This window comes from Trichophyton verrucosum, assembly GCF_000151505.1.
Source record: "Trichophyton verrucosum HKI 0517 chromosome Unknown contig00995_1.f1.exp, whole genome shotgun sequence".
In the NCBI taxonomy this organism is placed as follows: domain Eukaryota; kingdom Fungi; phylum Ascomycota; class Eurotiomycetes; order Onygenales; family Arthrodermataceae; genus Trichophyton; species Trichophyton verrucosum.
In genome coordinates, this window is record NW_003315201.1 from 1 (window position 1) to 20,628 (window position 20,628).

The 20,628-nt window shown below is 46.9% G+C and overlaps 7 protein-coding genes across 7 annotated transcripts; 2 read left to right on the plus strand and 5 right to left on the minus strand.

Moving 5' to 3' along the window:
- Window positions 1-1,059: 1,059 nt before the first annotated feature.
- TRV_07303 (uncharacterized protein) lies at window positions 1,060-4,623 on the minus strand (the record flags this gene model as incomplete). Its single annotated transcript, XM_003018625.1, has 1 exon — window positions 1,060-4,623. The coding sequence occupies one exon, from the start codon at window positions 4,621-4,623 to the stop codon at window positions 1,060-1,062; it is 3,564 nt and encodes a 1,187-aa protein (XP_003018671.1).
- Window positions 4,624-6,356: 1,733 nt separating this feature from the next.
- TRV_07304 (uncharacterized protein) lies at window positions 6,357-7,726 on the plus strand (the record flags this gene model as incomplete). Its single annotated transcript, XM_003018626.1, has 3 exons — window positions 6,357-6,615; window positions 6,691-7,379; window positions 7,556-7,726. 3 exons carry the CDS (start codon window positions 6,357-6,359, stop codon window positions 7,724-7,726), a joined length of 1,119 nt encoding a protein of 372 aa, XP_003018672.1.
- A 421-nt stretch (window positions 7,727-8,147) lies between these two features.
- Window positions 8,148-9,439, minus strand: TRV_07305 (uncharacterized protein; the record flags this gene model as incomplete). Its single annotated transcript, XM_003018627.1, has 3 exons — window positions 8,148-8,384; window positions 8,448-9,204; window positions 9,285-9,439. 3 exons carry the CDS (start codon window positions 9,437-9,439, stop codon window positions 8,148-8,150), a joined length of 1,149 nt encoding a protein of 382 aa, XP_003018673.1.
- Window positions 9,440-10,277: 838 nt separating this feature from the next.
- On the minus strand, window positions 10,278-11,821 carry TRV_07306 (uncharacterized protein; the record flags this gene model as incomplete). The annotated part of the gene is made up of 5 exons (XM_003018628.1): window positions 10,278-10,997; window positions 11,066-11,180; window positions 11,239-11,447; window positions 11,526-11,573; window positions 11,642-11,821. The coding sequence occupies 5 exons, from the start codon at window positions 11,819-11,821 to the stop codon at window positions 10,278-10,280; spliced, it is 1,272 nt and encodes a 423-aa protein (XP_003018674.1).
- Window positions 11,822-12,716: 895 nt separating this feature from the next.
- Window positions 12,717-13,871, plus strand: TRV_07307 (uncharacterized protein; the record flags this gene model as incomplete). The annotated part of the gene is made up of 1 exon (XM_003018629.1): window positions 12,717-13,871. The coding sequence occupies one exon, from the start codon at window positions 12,717-12,719 to the stop codon at window positions 13,869-13,871; it is 1,155 nt and encodes a 384-aa protein (XP_003018675.1).
- A 323-nt stretch (window positions 13,872-14,194) lies between these two features.
- On the minus strand, window positions 14,195-18,204 carry TRV_07308 (uncharacterized protein; the record flags this gene model as incomplete). Its single annotated transcript, XM_003018630.1, has 4 exons — window positions 14,195-14,203; window positions 14,275-17,511; window positions 17,567-18,019; window positions 18,202-18,204. The coding sequence occupies 4 exons, from the start codon at window positions 18,202-18,204 to the stop codon at window positions 14,195-14,197; spliced, it is 3,702 nt and encodes a 1,233-aa protein (XP_003018676.1).
- Window positions 18,205-18,936: 732 nt separating this feature from the next.
- Window positions 18,937-20,479, minus strand: TRV_07309 (uncharacterized protein; the record flags this gene model as incomplete). The annotated part of the gene is made up of 2 exons (XM_003018631.1): window positions 18,937-20,149; window positions 20,205-20,479. 2 exons carry the CDS (start codon window positions 20,477-20,479, stop codon window positions 18,937-18,939), a joined length of 1,488 nt encoding a protein of 495 aa, XP_003018677.1.
- Window positions 20,480-20,628: the final 149 nt, after the last annotated feature.

Here is a 20,628-nt window from a genome sequence, read left to right on the forward strand (position 1 = left end):
TATAGCTGGCCCTCTCCTCCTTGGTATCATATATATCCATGCTCTCCGTAGCGATGCTAAGGGACATCTAGCCTTGCCCACAGCATCCCCCATGCTAGTCTGCGTGGCTGTGGACCGCGCGGTTGATACGAAGGAAAGGATCAAAATCACGAATTAAACCGCCAGGAGGGCTTCTCGAGACGCTTCCACAGTGATTATAGGGTTACGGAATGGCCGGATATAACATTTTTGGGGCCGTCATTAGGCGTATCCCAACCGTGTAGCCTGGAGTCACTCCCAACGTCCGGGGCGAAGATGACTCGACAGAGCCAGAGATTATTCTCAGGAGACATGGTAGCTAAACAAAATTCTATTTTTGGATCTGATTTGATTTGATATGGAGAAGGGCTGTAGTTGTTTGTTGAACCGTTGAACTAATCATTGCGAACGAAAGTTGTCCGGAGAGAGCTGGCGGAATGCGAGAACTGGTGAATCCACAGCAACAGCTAGTTAGTTAACCAAAATAAGCACAAAATGGACAACGGCTGCCACGAGTTTATTGTCGACTCAAATATTTAATTGCCCGGCTTACTCGCGGTGCTGCTAGTAATAGGCAGTGCAGTATCTAAGCCCTGGCCGGCCCAGTAGAGGTGTTTTAAATAGTACTTCTTATACACACATTATTAGTTACCTAAGGCTCTTTACTTCAAGGACATGCTCTTCCTTCTTTAGCCCACGGGCTGGCTTGTCTCCCTGGAGCCTACTCTCCCCCTGGCTTACTCTCTCCTTATAGACTCTTCCTTAGCTCAAGCACTTCCTCATGCCCATGGGATCATCGCATCTACAACGTCCAAGGGAAAGCATATAAATAATAAGTCAATATTATCGCTATGGAACCAGCTGACAACTGGGTGGAAGTGAATAATGTTTGGTTATAGAACTATGTGCAGGCATGGCTAGGACAGGTAGTCGTTAGGCTAAAGAGAAATACGTATATGCAAATATATGCAAACCAACAAGATATAACAAAAAGAAATCGAGACAAGCTTGAACGCAAGAGCCCTAAGAACTGAGGGGATATCACAACCCGTTGTCCACCGTTTGGAGAGGTACATAGCCGTCTTCTTCAGTGGGTGTCCTTCGTCTTCCAAAAGCTCGCGAGATAAATTGAAAGGCACCGGCCAAATTACTCTCAGCAGGGGATACCGGAGATGTGAAAGGAGACTTCTTCCACCACTTCCCAACTTTCCCATACGCCTGTCCAGTGGAATCTATCAAACCTTCATCAACTTCTCTCTCCAAGCGTTCAATCTTAAGCCAGCTAGGTCGTCTCCAGAACTTTAGAAGCAAGCTGCTAACAACCACACTGACACTCGAAGCTGCCATAGCCGCACCGGCAGCCATGGGATGGAGAGTGACACCACCGAAGGGCAAGAAAAGCCCCATTGCGAATGGTATACCGATAGCATTGTAGACGCAAGCCCAAAGAAGGTTGAGCTTGATACGGTTGAAGATGGATATTGACAGACAGAGACTTGCGGGTACTGAAAGTAGATCCTCTGGCCGCATAAGCACAATGTCGGCTGCCTCCATGGCAACTTCTGTACCGGACGAGAGAGCGATCCCGACTGAGGCAGTGGCCAGAGCAGGCGAGTCGTTGATGCCGTCTCCAACCATAGCAATAGGGTATTCAGGGGTTTGAAGTTTGCTTATGATAGCCTGTTTCTCTAGAGGGCTGATGGAAGCATGGATTGAGCCCGATGGGATACCAACTTCATTGGCAACAGCGAGTGCAGTATTGTAAGTGTCTCCAGTTACAAGGGAGGTCGTAAGGCCCATGCGGTGAAGAGCTGCAATAGCGGCTTTCGCAGAAGGCTTGATAGAATCCTGTATCCAGAGCGTTCCAGAGTACTGGCCATTGATGGCAACATGGATTACTGTTGCTGTCTTCAGTGCCTCTGATTTTGATTTTTGTTTTTTATCATCTGAATCGGCGGAGTCTGGGATTTTGATTCCCTTAGATCGCATAAAAACCGCGTTTCCAATGTGGCTTGTATATTGATGGCGTTCAGGGCCAGAGGTAGGCTCCACGGTGGCAGAGACACCCTTACCAACGATAGCTTCAAAATCAACCACAGCACCATCAAGGGGGCCATCGTCTGGTACACCTGATTCAGACTTGGCTTTTGAAACTATGGTTTTGCCAATAGGGTGTTCACTCGTCATTTCGGTCAACCCTACAATAAGCCACCATAACTGGCGTCGCCATTCGTTTGTAGACCATGTAGGCTCCATTTTGGCCTCTGCAACACTTGTCTTCCCCATAGTTACGGTTCCAGTCTTATCAAATATAACGTGCTTGATTTTTGTGGCCGCTTCCAGCGCTGCGCCACCCTTGACCAAGATACCATGTTCAGCTCCAACGCCAGTTCCAACCATGACCGCAGTTGGAGTACTGAGACCGAGCGCACAAGGGCATGCAAAGACAATGACGGATATACAGATCTTTAAACATACCATCAATGTTCCTCCACTACCTTCGACCAGGAATATTTTGGGCGGGTGAGGGAGGAGGTGGCTCAGTATCATCCATCCGATAAACGTCACGAAGCCCAGGGTAATAATTGTGGGGACAAAATACCCGGCAACGGTATCTGCCATTCTCTGTATGGGAGCACGATTTGTCTGTGCCTCTTGAACCAGCTTGACAATTTGGCTCAATTGGGTATCTCGACCAGCTCTTGTTACCTGAAAATCTGCCCATCCGGTACCATTGACTGTACCGGCGATTACATGGTGGCCTGTAGTTTTGATAATAGGAATGGCTTCACCTGTCACCATGCTCTCATCGACATACATCTCACCACGAATGACGACGCCATCAGCGGCTATCTTATCACCTGGGCGGATGCATACGATATCGCCAACCTGTATGAGCTCGGTAGGTATTATCTTTTGGCCGGAGTGAATGGCTGTTGAAGTTGTCTCGGGCTTATCCGCCGACATGGAATTACATGATTTCTTCCAACTCTCTGCCGCCTTTTCCGCAGCAACAGGGTCATCATAGATTGTTGCCATCGAAGGGGTAAGAGACATGAGCCGTGAGAGGGCGCGTGAGGTGTGCCCCTTAGCTCGGTTTTCCAGCCATCGTCCCAGAGTGATAAATGTGATAAGCATCGTGCTAGTTTCAAAAACAGTGCTAGGCTTGCTATGTGGTGATAGAAGCACAGAAACGAGCATTGCTAAGATACTGAAAGAAAAGGCGAGTGAGGTACTAAGCATGATCAGAACATCCATGGTTGGCGAACGATGCCTTAGCGACTTGAAAGCTGCCCGATAGAATCGCAGACCAATTCCGAATTGGACGGGTATCGTAAGGAACATACAGGCGACATCTCCAAGGAATAATCCAGGAATTAGTTCCACACTACCAAAGTCAAGGAAGTGTAGATACATGGGGAATATCATGCTTATTAACATGACTGGTATGGCGAATGACAATGAAAGGAGAAAGGCCTTTCTCCATTCATGTATCTCCCTTGTCTTCGCGAGGGACTCAAGTTGGGCGTTGTTATCGTCGGATTCTGTAAGTAGAGCATTGTAGCCGGCGTCCTCAAACACTTTGGCTACAGCCCGGATCCCTACTTGCGAGGGATTGAAGGACACCGAAGCTTGTGAACTTGAGAGCCGAACGCTAGCAGACAAAATGCCTGGAGTTTTGAGGAGAATATCCTCCAAGGCTGCTGCCGAAGAGGCGTCGGTAAGCCCGTATACGTTAAAGTTGAGAGGCGTAGAAGACGTTGAATTGATGGAGGTGTCTGGCTCAGAGAACAGAATTCGCGCGTCAAAACCTGCATCCTCGATAGCCTCCGATATTTTCAATGCTGGAAGAACGGATGGGTCATGAACAATGACCGCACGCTCTGCTAGCAGGCTTATGTTGAAACGGATTAGACCGGGAAGCCCTGCTACAGCATTCTCTACGGCAGAGGTACAGGCACCACATGTCATTCCTTCAATAGACACTGTGGACTTCATTTGCGCAGACGATTTCACGGATGGCATGACTCTAGGGGAATCCGGATCGGAGGTTTTAGATTCTATGACGGTTGAATCAAAGCCCCGATCCTCAATAATCTCTGCGATCTGTTCCGCCGTGATAATCGAGGGGTCATGCACAACAACAGCCCTTTCTGAGAGTAGAGATACTGTCGCCGATTCGACTCCTGGGACATCAGTGAACCCTCCCTCGACAGCGGACGTACAAGCACCACAAGTCATTCCTTGAACAGAAAGGGTTGTCGTGCACTGTGATGGTATAGATTCCTTTGTTGGCTTGCCATTTTCTTTTCTGGGTATATCCGTACTCAAAACCTCAGCATCGAAACCGCGATCTTCGATTATCTCCGCAACCTTCTCGGCAGATAGAACTTCTGAATCGTGTTGTACCACCGCCCTTCCCATCATCAAACTGACCGAGACCTCCCCGGCTCCATCAACCCCCTGAAATGCCGATTCAACCGCCGATGTACAAGCGCCGCATGTCATTCCATCAACTTTGATGGTGGTGGTTGTCATATGGGTTGCTTCGGCGGGCGCTGACGGTGTACCGCTCCCTGGTGCGCGCGGTATAGATGGCGCCATGGTTTGCAAGGTCGCGGTTAATGCCTAACTCAGGTTCATAGGGAGAAATGCTGGAATAGTTGGGCCGGAGGAAGCAGCCGGATCGTTTACGGAGCGTTCAGAGGTATGGGACCAGCCAACCGCCGAAAGTGTGGTCGTCCGGATCAACCAGAGACACCGGTAAGTGTTATACGTAGAAGCGGAGGAGAGAAGAGGATCGACTCAATATCCTCAGATATCATGCGAATATCGTGTCATGACTGCGCGAGGAAGACAAGCAAAACGCCCGAAATAAAAAGGTGAAGTCGCTGGCTGGCCTTGCGAAGAGGAAGCGCGGCGCAGTTTTAATTCACATCAATGACGAGAGCGACTGCTGACTCAGCATCCGGACTGCCTTTGTTCTTTCTTTTCTTTTTTGACTGCCGAGATGCAGAACTGCGGTACAACGCTCAAGGTTTGATCCCGGGAGGAAGAAGAAAAGAGGAGACGATGTTGATTGATGGCGCCGGGCGGGCCGGAAGAGGCGGACGAAGGACAGCGACAGGTCATCGCACCTCGTCTCTTATTATTCCACACACTTCACCCTCACCTTGTCTCGAGTTCGGCGCCCGAGAAGGCCAAGTCGCAAGCCCAGAGGACGACCGATGGAACAGGGGGCAGCCAGCGAGTCGACCCTAGTCTGGCCCTTGATTGGGCAGCGTCGAGCCAGCTCAGGCAATTCCTTAACTGCGAGCCGTGTAGGGAGTGATACGAGGGAACAGAGTTAGGACAGGATGCCGCCCTCTGGCTGGAGATCTTTGGATGGCTGCCAGGTGGAAACTACTCTGGGGGACTTTGCTTCCCTCGCACTCCTCTGCAGCCATGCCAATGTCGCCTTTCATTTGACCTTTGGCTGTCTCGATGGGCCCTCAGCGTTCAAAATATCACTGTTCAAGGTGAAGCGCTGTTTGATCGGCACCGGACGTTTTATCCACAATGATATTAGTAAGCGCCGAAGATAAGATCCTACAGAGTTCTCCATACCGAGTATGGAGGATTGATAACGACGATAAGAGTCAATTAACTGCTCGTACGGAGAATCTCTCAGAATGATAATGAGGATAGCGCCATCCTTCATCCCTCAAATAGAGTACTCCGTACTCCGTACTAATAATAATACTTCGTTCTAACTCACTATACTCCGTACAGCCATGATATCCCGATAGACCTGGACACAGCCAGTGTGGTCCAACCTACGGAGTGCCTAGCTCCCCCATGTTTCCACTGGGATTTTTTTTTTTTTTTTTTGAAGAGTTGCGTGTCCACCACTTGAAGAAGGGTAGGACTTGATGCTTAAACGAAGAGAATGCACGCTGTAGAAAGATGTGCTCAACGTTGATATCATAAGGGTTTACATAGAACTTCGGATTCCAGTTGGTCCATAAATGCTTGTTTCTGGCCAATCAGAAGCGGGAACAAAGGCAAATTCCAGCCACTCAGATTAGTCAAAGTGGGCCTATGGAGATTGACATATCACGTGATGCGTCCAGAGCTCCCGCCGTGACTTCATAAAGACCGAAAGAAAGATGAGCATATACAACAACAACAACCTGAACTGCTTCACTTGATAGGGAGCGAACAGCAGATTTCCCGGTGACTGCGAGCGTGGTTGTATCCGTGTTTCTGGCAGTAATTAGCACACGCATCAAGAACTGTGCGTCTCCTTCTGGCGGGCTGATTTTTACTATCATTCTCTACGTTATTTTAAATCAACTATGGATCAGTCACAGAAGCAGGCGCTGGAAGCATTGCAGCCGTTTATTCATCTCGCAAATTCATCAACCACTCACAGCGCGCGGTTTGTTGCTAATATTATTACAAATGCTACGTCTGCCCCGAATACCTTCGTCTTCGCCGAGTTGCTCGAGACCCAAGCAGTTCAATCATTGGCACGCCCAGATACACCAGAGGAATACCGGTCTTATTTAAAATTATTGGAGATATTTGCATGGGGCTCATGGGAAGAATACCATGGTGAGATTCTTCTGAACAAATGATACATAAAGCCTTCATCCATACTATAAACACCTGCTAACAGACAGTCTCAAGCAACCCCAAATCTCCCCGCCCTCAGCGAAGCCCAGGCACTCAAACTCCGACTTCTTTCTCTCCTCGCCCTCTCTACAACCCATAATCCGCTCACATATCCCATTGTGATGAAATCACTCTCGCTAAAAGATCATGTGGAGCTTGAATCTCTCGTGACAAAAGCCATATACTCATCTCTCATCACTGCTCGCCTATCACCAACAACAACACCTCCAACCATCAATGTCATTTCAGTGGCCCCTCTCCGCGACGTTCGCCCCCAAGCGGTTGGTGGGATGATATCAATCCTTACAGAGTGGCATGAAAGATGTCAGAAAGCGGTTGAAGGCATTGAGACCGAGATTAACACAATAAAAGCCGATGCTGCCAAAAGGCGGGCAATGGAGAAGGATCGAGCCTATCGTTTTGAAAAGAGTGAAGGGGGTTGGCACGGGGATGATGATAAAGAAGGCGAGGGAGGGACTGCCTCAAAAGAATCGCGATCTCGAATGTCCTTTAGCAAAGAGGGCTCGCTTGGTGGGACCGCGGCTAATGCTGCAAGACGGCTCTTTGGGGGTGGCAGTTCTTCAAAGGGAAATAAGCGGGAGTTCCATGCTACAGGAGGTTATTCGGGTAATGGCCAGGATAGCATGGAAGTGGACCCATCAACCCTTCCGAGATCCATGAAAGTTAAGCTTGAGGCACAGAACGTTTGCTAGATGAACATATTCCGAAACCCGCCATTGGATGATACCGGTATACACTGTTATACACGAGAAATAGAAGTAATGACAACGAATACTTTGAATCCCAGCATGTAACTATAGAGTATAAACATTATGTAAAAGGCAGAGACGATAAAATCGAACAAGTCGTAAAAATATAGATGCACGAAAAAAAAGAAAGAAAGAAAGAAAAGAAAAGAAAAGGAAAGGAAAAGGAAAGAAAGAAGAAGAAGAAGAAGAAAAGGATACTAAAAAGAGAGAGCGAACAAGAAGGAAAAATAAGAGCAACAACGCGATTTTGGAGGCATGGAAAAGGAGAACGTAGGAAATAGGAGACGCAAAGAGAAACAAGAGTCAGAGGTGGGTGGGGACATTATTAAGGGTATCTCAGAGGAGCTCGGAGGAAGTTGATGATACTGGGGTAAGCTGAGCAAATATGTAAAATCAAATCATCGCCAGCCACCCAGATAGAAAAGAGTATTTTGCTGCCGTTGTGGCAACATGAGAGAGATATCATAAAAACGTAAACGCTAAGGAAACACCATACCTTGCGCCAATGCTGGAGAGGGGAAACGAACATAAATGAAACCGGTGACAAGACAAATGAAATAATGGATGGAAAGGGAAAACAATGACCGTTGTACCTCCGTAAGTTTAGGAAATCACGAAAGATTACCACAGGAACGCCGTAGCCGGAGGAAAGATATCAAGGAAAGGCAAGGCAGATACACCAACGGAGAGTGTCGAGAGCCTCTACAGGCGGGTTCCTGGAACGAGGATGAAGAGCAGACAAAGCGCAAGAGCAATGACTACAGCAAGGAGCAAGGAGACCGAGGCTCGCTTGACGAGGAGGGCACGGACATATGGCTCTCTAATGCGTGTCCAGTTCATGAATGTGTACTCGCTTAGTCCAGTGAGCGCAAGAATTGGATCGATCTTGTACTGGTAGGATGAAAGGAAGTATGCGGCAATTGAGAATGGAAGGATTACCTAGAAGATAAAAAAATTAGTAAACAAAATTTACCGTGGAATATGAACGTCAATGAAACGTACCCAACAACGAGTGTTTCGCGGGGTATCAGTCAAGATAACAAAGAATCCAGCCCAGAATCCAGCACCAAAGCTGACAAGAGCAATGACTAGACGAGCAAGGATGCTAGGTGGGACCAAGTTGCCGAGTGCCTTAGCCTGGAGGAAGCCAGGGAAAGCATCTCTTTCCATGGCCTGGAAGACGTAGTCCTTTGCAGTATCAAAGACTTCGGGGTCATCCCTGCCTTCTTCCTCTATCATATGAACGATATCATTGACAATACTGTCTGGTAGAACAACCTCGCGCTCAGAACCAGGAAGCAAGTAAGTGTAGAGGATCCTGACAGCACTTGCACGGATATCTGAGCGGGTAACTGTATGACCTGGAGAGCTTGTCTCGTTGCCGTTGCCATTGCCATTCCCATTGGCATAAGGGTTGCCGTTCAACGCATTACTGACGCGTCGACCATGGCCAGGAAAAGAGCCTTGTCTTCTCGAATATTCTGACTCCTCGCTGTTTCTGATGGAAGCCGGGCCCTCAGAGCGCAGGAAAGCCGACAGTCGCTGGTCAGAGTCCTCGAGTTCACCGTTGCCATGGCTACGTCCATTGGCGGCACCATTTGCGAAATCTCCGTCGCCTGGAAGGGCACCCCGATGTCGCTGGGAAGCAGTAGAAGGCCGGCTATCGAATTTCTCGGGCTCTGGGGTCTCGAGGAGGACAGAACGGCGTAGTTCACGTACGTAGTGACGGCACAGAGACATGTGCTGAGAGACATCAAGCCTGCCAGGGTTCGAGTAGCCATTAGCACCATCGCTCGCACAGCAGAGTCAACAAAGCAGAATAACAAACGAAAAACATACCAGAAATCGAGATAGTCCACAGAGCATTGCTGGTCTCTCATGTAGATGTAGAATGAAAACAGATCAACAGGTGCAAGAGTCCGTCTTCCCAGGACTTCCAGCAGGGTTGGGAGTCTGTTGCGGTACTCATTTTCCAGGAGAGATGGCGCCGACATGACTGCCTAGTACTGAAGGGGTCAAAGGGATCCTAGCAAATGGAGTAGAACAGGCTGGATATCTCCAGTTAGGGTGTGAGCCTGTGCAAGATAGGTCTCTTAAGCGATATGAGTTCACGGTGTCTGTGATGAGAATCACACCGGCTGCCAGCGGTGAAAATAGCACAGGACAAGAGGGGAGACTGCTCAGGCTCAGGGGGCGCAAGAAAGAGGCCAGAAAAAAGAGAGACAGCCTGCGAGGAGAAAGAAGAACAGCCACTCTCTAGTTAGAGCAGACAAGCATGTCCTCGCACAGTGAAGCAGCAGAAGCTTGTGAGTATCAGGAGAGTTGCTCCCCTTGCCTGCGAGCGTTGTGGCTTAAAGGAGGTGGACGTCCTGATTGGGCAATCTCGCATTATCTTTCTTCCGCTCAGCTAAAATTTTAAACGCTCGGGCCAGTCAGGGGCAAACCAGAGAAAAAGAAAAGAACCATGGATGAGGTGAACCTACATACAGCTGGCTGTTACAAAAGTATATAGAAGATAAAAGTGATAGTGTGACAAGCATGACAAGGGGGGTATTGTTGGAGCCCAGGGACTCGAGAAAATCGACAGGCGTTATTTACCCTGTACTTAGGAAGAAAAAAAATAGCCCGATATCTGCCGCTCATAATAAATCATGCCTTCCTACTCCGGTTCCCCCGTTCCCCCCCAAAAAAACTCCATTAAATCAGGGATGCAAGTTGCTTATAATTTTACTCCGTACATTAATCGTCAAGGCGTCGGTAGGATCAATCAGCCAGATGCTAGGCTGCGTTAGTATAATTTTGCGCTTGTTGTTAGGAGAAGGACCAGGGTTACTATATACGTACCGACCACTCTGGGATATTTCTGATCTGTTGCCACATGAACTTTTCCAGTTTATTCGCACTCTTCGCATAAGGCGTGCTCTCGTTGTTGTATTTGCGGCAGTTGTCAAATATTAATTTTGCATCCTTGATGAAGTCTTGTGGCGTAGGATACATGTCCTTTTCGTGCTTCTCTTCCATTGTTGAAAGATCCATGGGCTCTGTGATGACCTCATAATAATCGGGAACTTCATCCCGGTTGACAGGCTGAGCAAAGGGCCACGCGGCACTATGGTTCTGCATGTCGTTGAGGAGATGTAGGAGTTGGTTGTAATTAGGGCCATGTCTTGGCTGACGAGCGAGCTCATCCATATCTGGTGACCATCCAGACTCCTTAATAGCCGGGATGCTTAAAGGATCGATCTCCACTACCCCGTTCTTCCATTCCTTGGGCGGTTGGTGAACAATATGTGACTTGCTAAAGGCGCGGATCTTGGCGTACACGGCCTCTTTCTGCTTAAGCACCATACGACCGGCTTCTAGATAGCGTATCTTAGGAAGCATAGAGCACTGCATAATGGTACCACCTTCGTAATCCTTTATATATCCCATCCAGATGGACTTTTCAAGGCTTATCTCTTTGGTGAAGCCCTGCTTCTTGAAGTAGCCAATTGCATAGTTATCCGCATAGGTTAGGAAGTGCATTACGTCTGAGGTCGCCTTAACATAATCCTATTAATAAACAGAGTTTAGCGCTGATCCATACGATCACCAGGTGAAAATAGATAGATTGTACCCACCTTCAGATGAGACATGAGGTGTGCTCCATACCCCTTAACCTGCTGGTCTGACGAAATAGCACAGAACACAATCTCAGCGAACTTGCGTCCGTGGAATGGCCGGTAGGTAATTCCACTACAACCGGTATCAGCCTTCGCCAATGTCACTCCATCCAATCCCAGAATACACTTACCCAACAACTTCCAATGGGTGCTTGACAATAGCAATAGACAAATGCGTTCGGTCGTAGACAAGCCGGGCTATATAATCCTTGGGCATCTTAGGGAGTTGTTTCTGGAATATGCATTTGAGGCCGGTGAGGATGATGAAGCTCTCCCGGGACGAGTCATTGTTAACGACACGGAATTCGATCTTTCCTTCTCTCTCTTCTAAAACAGCAGGCTATAATCAATACATAAAAACTCAAGTCAGCCGTAGGGTTCTGCCAAAAGCCGATAAACTCATTGAATCATGACAGACCTTCTCCGCGTATGGAACAAGCTTCACTTTCTCTGCATCTGTCTCTTCCTAGTAATTAATTAGCTCATGCTCTTTCGTATAGAACTGCCACGCTCTATTTGTTAGGCGTTGCATACCTGGTCGTGTGTTTCTGGAGATTCCGTCCTGGCTTTCTTGATGTTCGCCTTGGAGTCCGGTGTGGTGGCTTCCTCCGAAGCCTTTCGTTTTGCGCCTAAGAAATTGAAAAGGATGTCAGTCCGCCGTATTGATATAAACATGGCATTGGGAAACTCACGATCAACTACCACTGGCGCCATGTTTTCGAATTTTGCGAATCTGCGGCTTCCCACCAGCTACAACATCCTGCGATGTCGTCAGTCGCAGAGCTGCAGGTCCGCGCGCCAAGTGCGGGTGGCGCCTCTCGGCTAATAATTTATCCGCAACACCCTCGCGCTAACCTAATCAGGTAGCAAACCTACTAGCTGTCAAGACTCTTAAATCAACATCAAAAGCCAACGTCTACAAAGATCAACGATAGATCCAGCCAGCGGTGCGACAGATAAAGGCAGAAATTGATAATTTAATACTTCCTCTGTGCCCAAACTCTCCATTGTAGCCCTGATGTCTTTGGAGGAGGTCTGGCGCTCTGCAGCTGGGAGCCCTTATCATTCAACCGTACCGACTAATTCCCAACTTCTTCCAGCTATATTACTTTTGTTAGCAGGTATGCTGTGCCCAATTGACTTAATTATACGCATCGAAGCTTTATAATCCGCTAATATCTGAATAGGCTTTGTTTTTACTGGAATTTTCGCTTTAAGTATGCCTCTTCCCAGTTAACGTTAGCGAATTCTTCTAACAATTTCTAGATCGCTCCGCTCTAAACATTGCTCTCTTGGGAGTTCCAGCTTCATTAGCGTTTGGGTAAGTGATCCTAGCATTGTTAATGAAATCTGAGCACTATCGCTCTAACTACCATAGATTCGGGTCGGTCTTCATGATCTGCGCAGTGGGGGTGTATGTTTAATAACGTGCCCGCCTCCATTATATGATAATTGTCACCCTGTTTCTGCTAGTCATGTTTTGTATTTGGAATCTTTCTTTCATTTAATTTTTTAAAGATTCCTCAGCTTGTTTACATTACCGCGCCCAACTCAATAGTCGGCATCAACGAGCTGCGTTTGTCTTCCTCAATAGGCCACTGCAATCACGATGGATATCACTCCTGTTCTTTCTGCTGTCTCAACATCCACAGACCAGCTCTATACCCTCCTTAGATGCATCGGCTTTTCTCGTCAGGCATCCGTTCAAATAACTCCTCAGGGAATTCGGTTCTCGGTCGAGGAAGGGAGAGTAGTTCAAGGACTTGCTTTCCTGGACAAAGCACTCTTCACGAGCTACATTTTCAACGTTCGGAATGTGCACGACGGTGTTACTCAACCCGAAAAAGACGGTGACTTCTTCGATACATCACTATATCCCAGATTCACCATCTCTCTCTCTGCTCTCCTCGAAACATTGCAGATATTCGGAATTAGCGACTCATCTCAGAGACCAAATCAAATGACCAATATTGAAAATACTCAATGCATGCATGCCTTTTCAACCCCTGCTCTAGGAATGAACCGCTCTTGTACCATCGGCTACCGCCGAAAGGGATCTCCACTTTGCATAACCTTAGCTGAAGCTGGCGTCACCACTACATGCGAGTTAACTACCTATGAGGTTGAGGACTCCTCCCAGGACTCTACACCGGGAGAATTTGATATTCCACTGCAACGCGATGCTATAGTCTTCAAAATAATTATGCGCTCTACGTGGCTTCATAACGCAATCATAGAGTTGGACTCAACATCACCTACCGTTCTATCACTCTCTGCGTCCCCGAATAAGGCACCATTTTTCGCATTATCTGCATCCGGCGGCCCGTTCAGTGAATCAACTGTTGAATTTGCAATCGACAAGGAATCAGATGGTGTTGACCCGGCATACAAATCATTCAATGAGGATGGAAGCTCCAGGCAGCCCAAGAGAAACAAGCTTGCACCGACCGTCACTGAAACCTTCTTGGTCGAACCCCCTTCGTCAAAATCCCGAATAACGCAACGGTATAGGTTTTCGCTTCTGAAAAAGGCGCTTGGTGCGATGAGTGCATCCAGCAAAGTAAGCATACGTGGAGATAAGCAGGGTGTCTTAAGCCTTCAATTCATGATTGAGCTCAACGATAATGCTAGCACTGATGCATCTGGCCCTTCCACTCAAAGTGCTTCTCGAACAGCCACGGGCAATGTTAGTTTTATTGATTTTCGTTTCGTGCCACTAATTGATGAGGAGGACATAGTTGAAGAATTAGGGGATGGTCTATAAGCGAATGTACGTAGTTATATTTAGACCTAAATCAAGCTGTAGCGTTTACCTTCCTATCATTGGCGCTCCAGCCATTTATTCCACATAGCTATCAAATGCACTTTTTTTCTTTTTTACGTTTGTCGGCAGCGCCCAGTAGGCGAACATAGTAGGTATGAAGATTATGCTTTCGATCAATATTAGACAAGGCGAAGGCGAATATTGACTGTAGCGTTAAAGTCCCATTTATATATTCAGTACTCCAGAGTCAGCTAACAGACGTCACACAACCATTTTCTCAATAATGAAAGATCACCGTATCAAATAACGCATCCGTTAGTTCGTCATATCACCTAGCGAAGCGAGGGGGGAAAATTAGTTTCAGCTTGTAAATATGGTGCATTAAAAAGGATTGTGTACAAACCTCTGCAATAGATTGTCTCTCAATGATAGATTTCTGGCGCTCATTTCGTGATACCCTGTAATAGTAATCACAGAAATCACCGCACTGCATGCTTCGAAGAAACTCCTCATCGTGAGTGATGACGATTAACTGGAAGTTTGCCTGCTGCTGACGGGCCCTGATAATTTCGTGCAAGGACTCAGCGAGAGAGCGGATATTATCACGATCAAGGTTGGTAGTTGGTTCGTCAAGCGCAATCAGGCCGCAATTAACACCAAAACATTCAGCCAATGCTAGTCGAATGATAATACTAGCCAGAACCTTTTGACCAGCACTGCAACGCCCTCTCATGTCCATCTCAGCATCCTGTTTGACCATACAAACACGGTAGTTGTAGGATCTGTTCCCTCTTGCACTTTCATTATCAGACCGGATCAGGATGGTATCAACATCCGTTCCCCTGTAAGTCTTTTGCCATAGCTCCCCGATGATACGATTAATTTCTTCCATCTTAAGGCCATGATATCTCATTATGGCCTTGTCTAGAGCTCCTCCGTATCTTCCAAGATCCTCCACTGCAGCTTTGGTGGTTTCAACCTTTATGTGAGCTTCCTTGAATTTAGCTCCAGCATCCTTGTAGTCCGTATTCCAGTCTGCAAGAAGCTGCATCAGTTGATCATCCTTTGATTTCATTTCACCCATTTTGCTCGCCTGCTTCGCTGCAAGGGCGTTGTGTTCCCTAGTGTTTCGTTCAGATTCTTCCTTGAATCTACTCCGATCCACCTCCGCATTTTGGGACTCGAGATCTGCTATCTCGCGATTCACATTGATAAGAGCCTTAGATTCCTGACGATACCGAAGATTATCCGAGTATTGGCGTTTAGTACTCTCGCTATCCTTTAGACGGGTAGAGATATTGTTGAGTTCACGTGTGAGATCCGTCTGCTCGGCTTCTAAACTTTTGATCTCGTCTAATATGTTCTGCAGCTCACGCTTGCTACGTTCTAGCTGAGCGGGGCCTCCTCGTTCAATATAATTTGTGATATCTTCACTAGCAAGGTCCAGCTGATGCAGACTATCATTTAGCCCAGAAACCTCTTGTTGCAGTTCCTTTTCTCTTTGCTCGCCCCGGGCACTGATATCTTCATATCTTGCTTGGGCTTTGGAAACTTCAGGAACAAGACCCTCGATATCATTGTCAGCATTTTCAATAGTTTCTCGCTGCTTCGAGTTTTGATTTCGGTATTCCTCCACCCGAGATACGAGGGTGGCTTTCTTTTCAAGCTCAAAATTGACGTTATCAAGCTCTCTGCGTAGATCACGAAGTTTCAATTCCAATTTCCCAACGTCCACTCGAGATTGATTCAATTCATGAGTCAGTTTACTGGAAATCCGCTTGAGACTGCGAGCATTTTCACCGAGGGTAGCAATTTCATCCTGAATGTCTTCCAAAGTCCGAGATGTTCCGGTCTCGTCTTGCTTTGCAGAAAGATCTTGGATCTGAGTTTGGAGTGTCAAAATCTCATTGTTGTATCTCGAGATGGTTGTAACATTCTTCGATAAAGACTCGATGTCTCTTTTAGATTCCACCCTCTGATCCACAATTCTATCATGTTCTTCCAATTTTGCAAGGACCCCTTCACGTTCAGTCTCTAGACCGGATTGTTCCTTTTTAAGAGCAGGTATATCGGTTCCAGTCAGTCGAATCCATGTCTCATAGAAAGTTCCCACTCCTCGAACATTTTCAAGGTCCGCTTCTCGTGCTTCAATTTCAGCAACCACGTCCTCATCCGTAGCTTTCTTTATTAAGGCTTTCAGTTTGTTTTTAAATATCTGTAGCTCCGATTCCGTCTTAAAAGGGCGAGCACATGTTCGACATACTTTCTTGTCGTTTGCAGCATCTAAACACTTGTTTAGATATTCGCCCAAACCAGCATACTGATCGGCATCTTTCCTAGCCATGTCAAGCTCGGTCTGCTTCTGTTTAACGGTATGTGGGTATTCTTCAGGCTCATCTCCAATTGTTTCATTTATCTTCTTCGCTGCATTCTCAACGTCTGCGCTGTGTTGCTGGAGATTTTTTCGCACATTCTTGAGTTTGAAGTCAATGAGTTCAAGTTCTTTACCGGTACCGTCACGTTCTCGTTCTGCAGTAGTAACTAGGGTAGAGGCCTCTTTGAGTACATCCTGGTATCTTTGTTCAATACTACTTGGGCTCCAGGATGAATCAACTAATTTGGAAATCCGGTCTCCATGGGCACTGGACATGGTCTCAAGGCTGCGTTCGCGATCTTTCAATTCTTTTTTGAGGTGATCTAGTCGGGCCAGGTCACCAGCCTTTTTGGTTCCTTGGATTAACTCAGCGTTTAGCTTGGAAGATTTTTCTTCTAGCAATCGGAGCTCAGTATCATTTTTTTGAATGTCACTTTCCCAAGAGGCATTCTTTGCCTTATCCTTTTCCTTTTCCAGATTTTTCTCAGTCTCCTCCATTCTTGCCTCAATTACAGCACGTTTTCCTTCATCAACATCCATCTCATCAATACGACGTTGAATGGTATCTGCCTCTTTATCATTCATGGATATTTGTTTCTTTGCAGCATTTTTCACCTCTTGAAGTGCCGATTTTCGTTGACTGAGCTGATTGAGGAGCGTCTGCGCATCTTTCAGCTGGTTTTGGGCTTCTCGTTTAGCTTTCTCCAGGGCCTGGTTTCGTTCTTTGGTTAATTTTTGAATTCGGTCCATGAAGTCGTTAATCTCCATTTCATCCAAATCACCGTCAAAGCCACGAAAGTTGTTTTGTCGGGCTATATCTTTGATCAGCCTTACTCGCCTCTCCACCTGTCTATCAAACTGAGCTTTATCATTTTCATTCTTCCCGCATTCGGTTTGTTTTAAACCCAACTTATGGCGGTTTTGTTCAATGAGTTCTTTCAGATCCATGTATTTCTCCTTTAGAGACTCTTCCTGGTTTTGGTATTCGGCTTGTCGTGACTCGAATTGTTCCAACGTTGACCGAAGCCATTCGTCGGACTCATCAACCTCGACAAGATGTTGCTTTAGATTATTGATGCTGGTCTGAATACTCTTGGCTTCAATACGTTTGCCTTCCAACGCACCTAAAATCTCGGCATAGCTTTCAGACTCTTTCCATGCTTTATCCGCAAGATCAGCCACACGTCTCATCTCTTTCGAGAGTTCATGGCTCTCTGCTCGAAGAGCTTCGATTTCTTCTTGGAGTTTGAGAGACCGTTTCTCAGCCTTGGGAGTAGTTTAGTAACGGCACAACGCAATGATATTTCAATACAATACTTACACGATCTGCTTTATCTTTGTCATCTCTAGCATGGTTTTCCATGATTTTGTATTTTGCAAGTTCCTCGTTTTGTTTCTTTCGCAATGCTTTGATATTGTCAATGGCTTTGGTATATTTCAAGGCTTCAAATATCTCGTCAAATTTCTTTTTTAGCACAGATGGTTCACTCATCGGCCATAGGCTCTCATCTTGATGGCAAAAGATGACAGAGTCAAGCACTGCTTTAGAAACGCCTAAGTACTGTGGCATTATTTGATCCAACTCGGCTACACGAGACGAAATTGCTGTTCTTTCACCCTCTTTAATCATCAGGAGTTGGCCTTCTAGAGTTTTTTGCTGTCTAGTCAACTTCTTAACAGTGAGCTGAAGGCTTCTTGTGACTACCATTTTGGCAGCCGAGGTGGCCTTGAAAGCCAGCTTAACCTGGGCAAAGACTTCCTTTTCGCCACATAGCTATATAAAAATTTCATGTTAATTATCTTTCCCAAAATCATAGAAGGTTGGAAGAAATACCTTTGGATCATGGATAAACGCGCCACCCTTGCTATTTGGAGGAAGGTCTCCGGTCGTAGCATATTTGAGGCATTCGATAATTGTCTAGCAACAATTAGTTATCAATTAACTCTGGATTTTACCATTTTATTGGGTTAATACCGTCTTCCCTGAGCCATTGTACCCGACAATTAGAGTCAGAGGGGTATGGAACTGTATGGTTTCACTGCGAGTATTGTCGAACGACCGGACCCTAATAGCATTTATCAGTAGGGGCATCTTTGCGGTAGAGATTTAGTTCCCATCTTACCCAAGGATGGAGAGTTTGTCAATTTTCGCTGTGTCATAGGTTAGCGTATGAACTGAATATATGGCTTCCCCGGCTCATACGTACACCTATTCAGCAATCAGTTACAAAGAGCGCCAACAGACATAAGGAGGAAGCAAACCGACTTACATTTTGTACTACTGAGCCTTCTGTGGCAAATCGTATAGCTCAGTGTGAACGTTTGATTGACCAGGCAGCTACGCAGCGAGAGCAGCGTTGGAGTTCAAGCAACTCTCTAAACGCCCATTACAACTAAAAATACACGCGCGCGGCTGAGGCACGTGGTCACGTGCACTTTTCTAAGTTTATCTCCACTGGATCCATGCCACAGGATGATATTCGATACTATAATGAAAGGCAATGGTTTCTGTGTTAACTCGGAAAAATTACAGAAATATTCCATTTAACTCCATATATACCCTTTTCGTTTGTCGCTAATAAGCCGCCAGCTTAACGCCCACCGTGGAAAATAAGCTAGTAAAAGTACATGATATTCTGAAATAGAAGCGAAAGGTCTAAAAGTCATTGATCGTTGATCGTTGGTTTATTTTTAGTTGCCCTCTCCAGCCCCTGCCGCAGGGTTTACTGGAGTGGAGGTAGCATCCTGACCTGATTCATCCTTTGGTCCAGTGTCCATGATGTCAATGTCACCATCTGCATCAGCCTCTGCATCACCGTCAGGTTCTCCGGGTGCATCTTCATCTAAGGTATTATCAGCAGAAGCGTCTTGCGCGGCAGGCGCAGCTTCTCCAGATGATCCAGGTGGTGGGGAAGACCGGGCCAGCGACATCGTAACACCCTTTCCATTTTGCAGGCCAAGATCCTGAACGCCAAGCACATCAGGACCACGGGCATGAGGTACTTCTTCACTTTCATGATCAAGGACATGAGGTGCATCGGTTTCGGCATCGCCCCCTGCAGAAGGCGTTGCTTGTCCTTGGTTGACATTCCCCATCTGTTGAGGAGCCTGGTTCGAGTTTGGCGGGTTTTCGGCTTGTGTTTGTCCACTAGCTTCTTGCATTATATCGTCATCATCTGAGGATGGGGTAGAGTTGTTGAGCCAGGGAATAGGGGTTAATAATGCGCCTCCAAGAGATTCATCACTGCCGAGGGAGTTGTCATTCAGCATGAAGGCAGTACTCGTAGATCCATTGACGCCATTTGCCAATGATGCATCAAGTATATTATCTGCTGGCAAGGACACTGGCAATGGAAATATGTCTGCCCCGCTAGACACCGAAACCACTCTATCCACGGCTCGTAGGTATGCTGGCAAGGTTTTATAATTTTGCGTGGGTCGCAGAATAAGTTCTGCAAGGCGTTGAACTGTATGGGGGGGCTTTTGAGAAAAGTAGGATCTCAGTGTGTTTTTAATTGATGACAACTCCGCTATAAGAGGTGGAGGCAACCCATTCGACAGTAGTTGAGAATTTTGTGAGTCCGGTATACGATCTACAGAAACCGAAGTTTGGGAGGAGAAGGATGGAACAGGCGGCCGCTGCGGTGACTGGGCCAGGGACGGAGGAGCATTCTCCTTGTTGCTATTGGGCAGGGACTCGCTGGTGGGCTGCGACTGTGACATGAGGGGGACGGTTTGGATGGTTTCAAAGGAAGCATAGACCGGTATCTGTGGTATCCGGAATTCGTTGTGCACTATCTGTATAGCTGTTAGTGACCCAGCTAAAGCCATGATCAGAGAGTTGAAATTGCATACATGGTCCAACCTGTCAAGCAGGGGCTCTAGGAGCGCCGGCCATTTCTCACTACACATTATCCGTTGGCAACCGGCGAAGAGATTATTATGGCAAGTGAACTCACTACTCCATTTGACCATTTTTCGCGATGAGCTCCAGGACCTCCTCATCTGTGTAATGAAATATGTTAGTCTCTGATTCCACTCGACTTATCGCGTCCCTCCGCTGTCTGTCCAAACTCAGCAAAGGGAGCAAAACAGCAAATGCGAACACACCTAGAGACATGGCGTTGGTATAGTATCTGTTCCCGAGGCAGACAACCTCCTTTTGCTGGCTTTCGTGTGCTCTAACGTGTGTCTGGAACCCTTCCCAGCTGCTGCATGAGATAGCGAGGAACATGGCTTGCCAGTTGTAACTCTAAAAGCCGCCCAAGAAACGACGCAGAGCCGCCTCACGTGACGAGATAGTGGCCCCATACCTTGTTTGGGTTCTCAGATCTAAAAATACCCCTTAAAACTTCCTCCCAAACCCCCTTGTCCTTCTGTTCG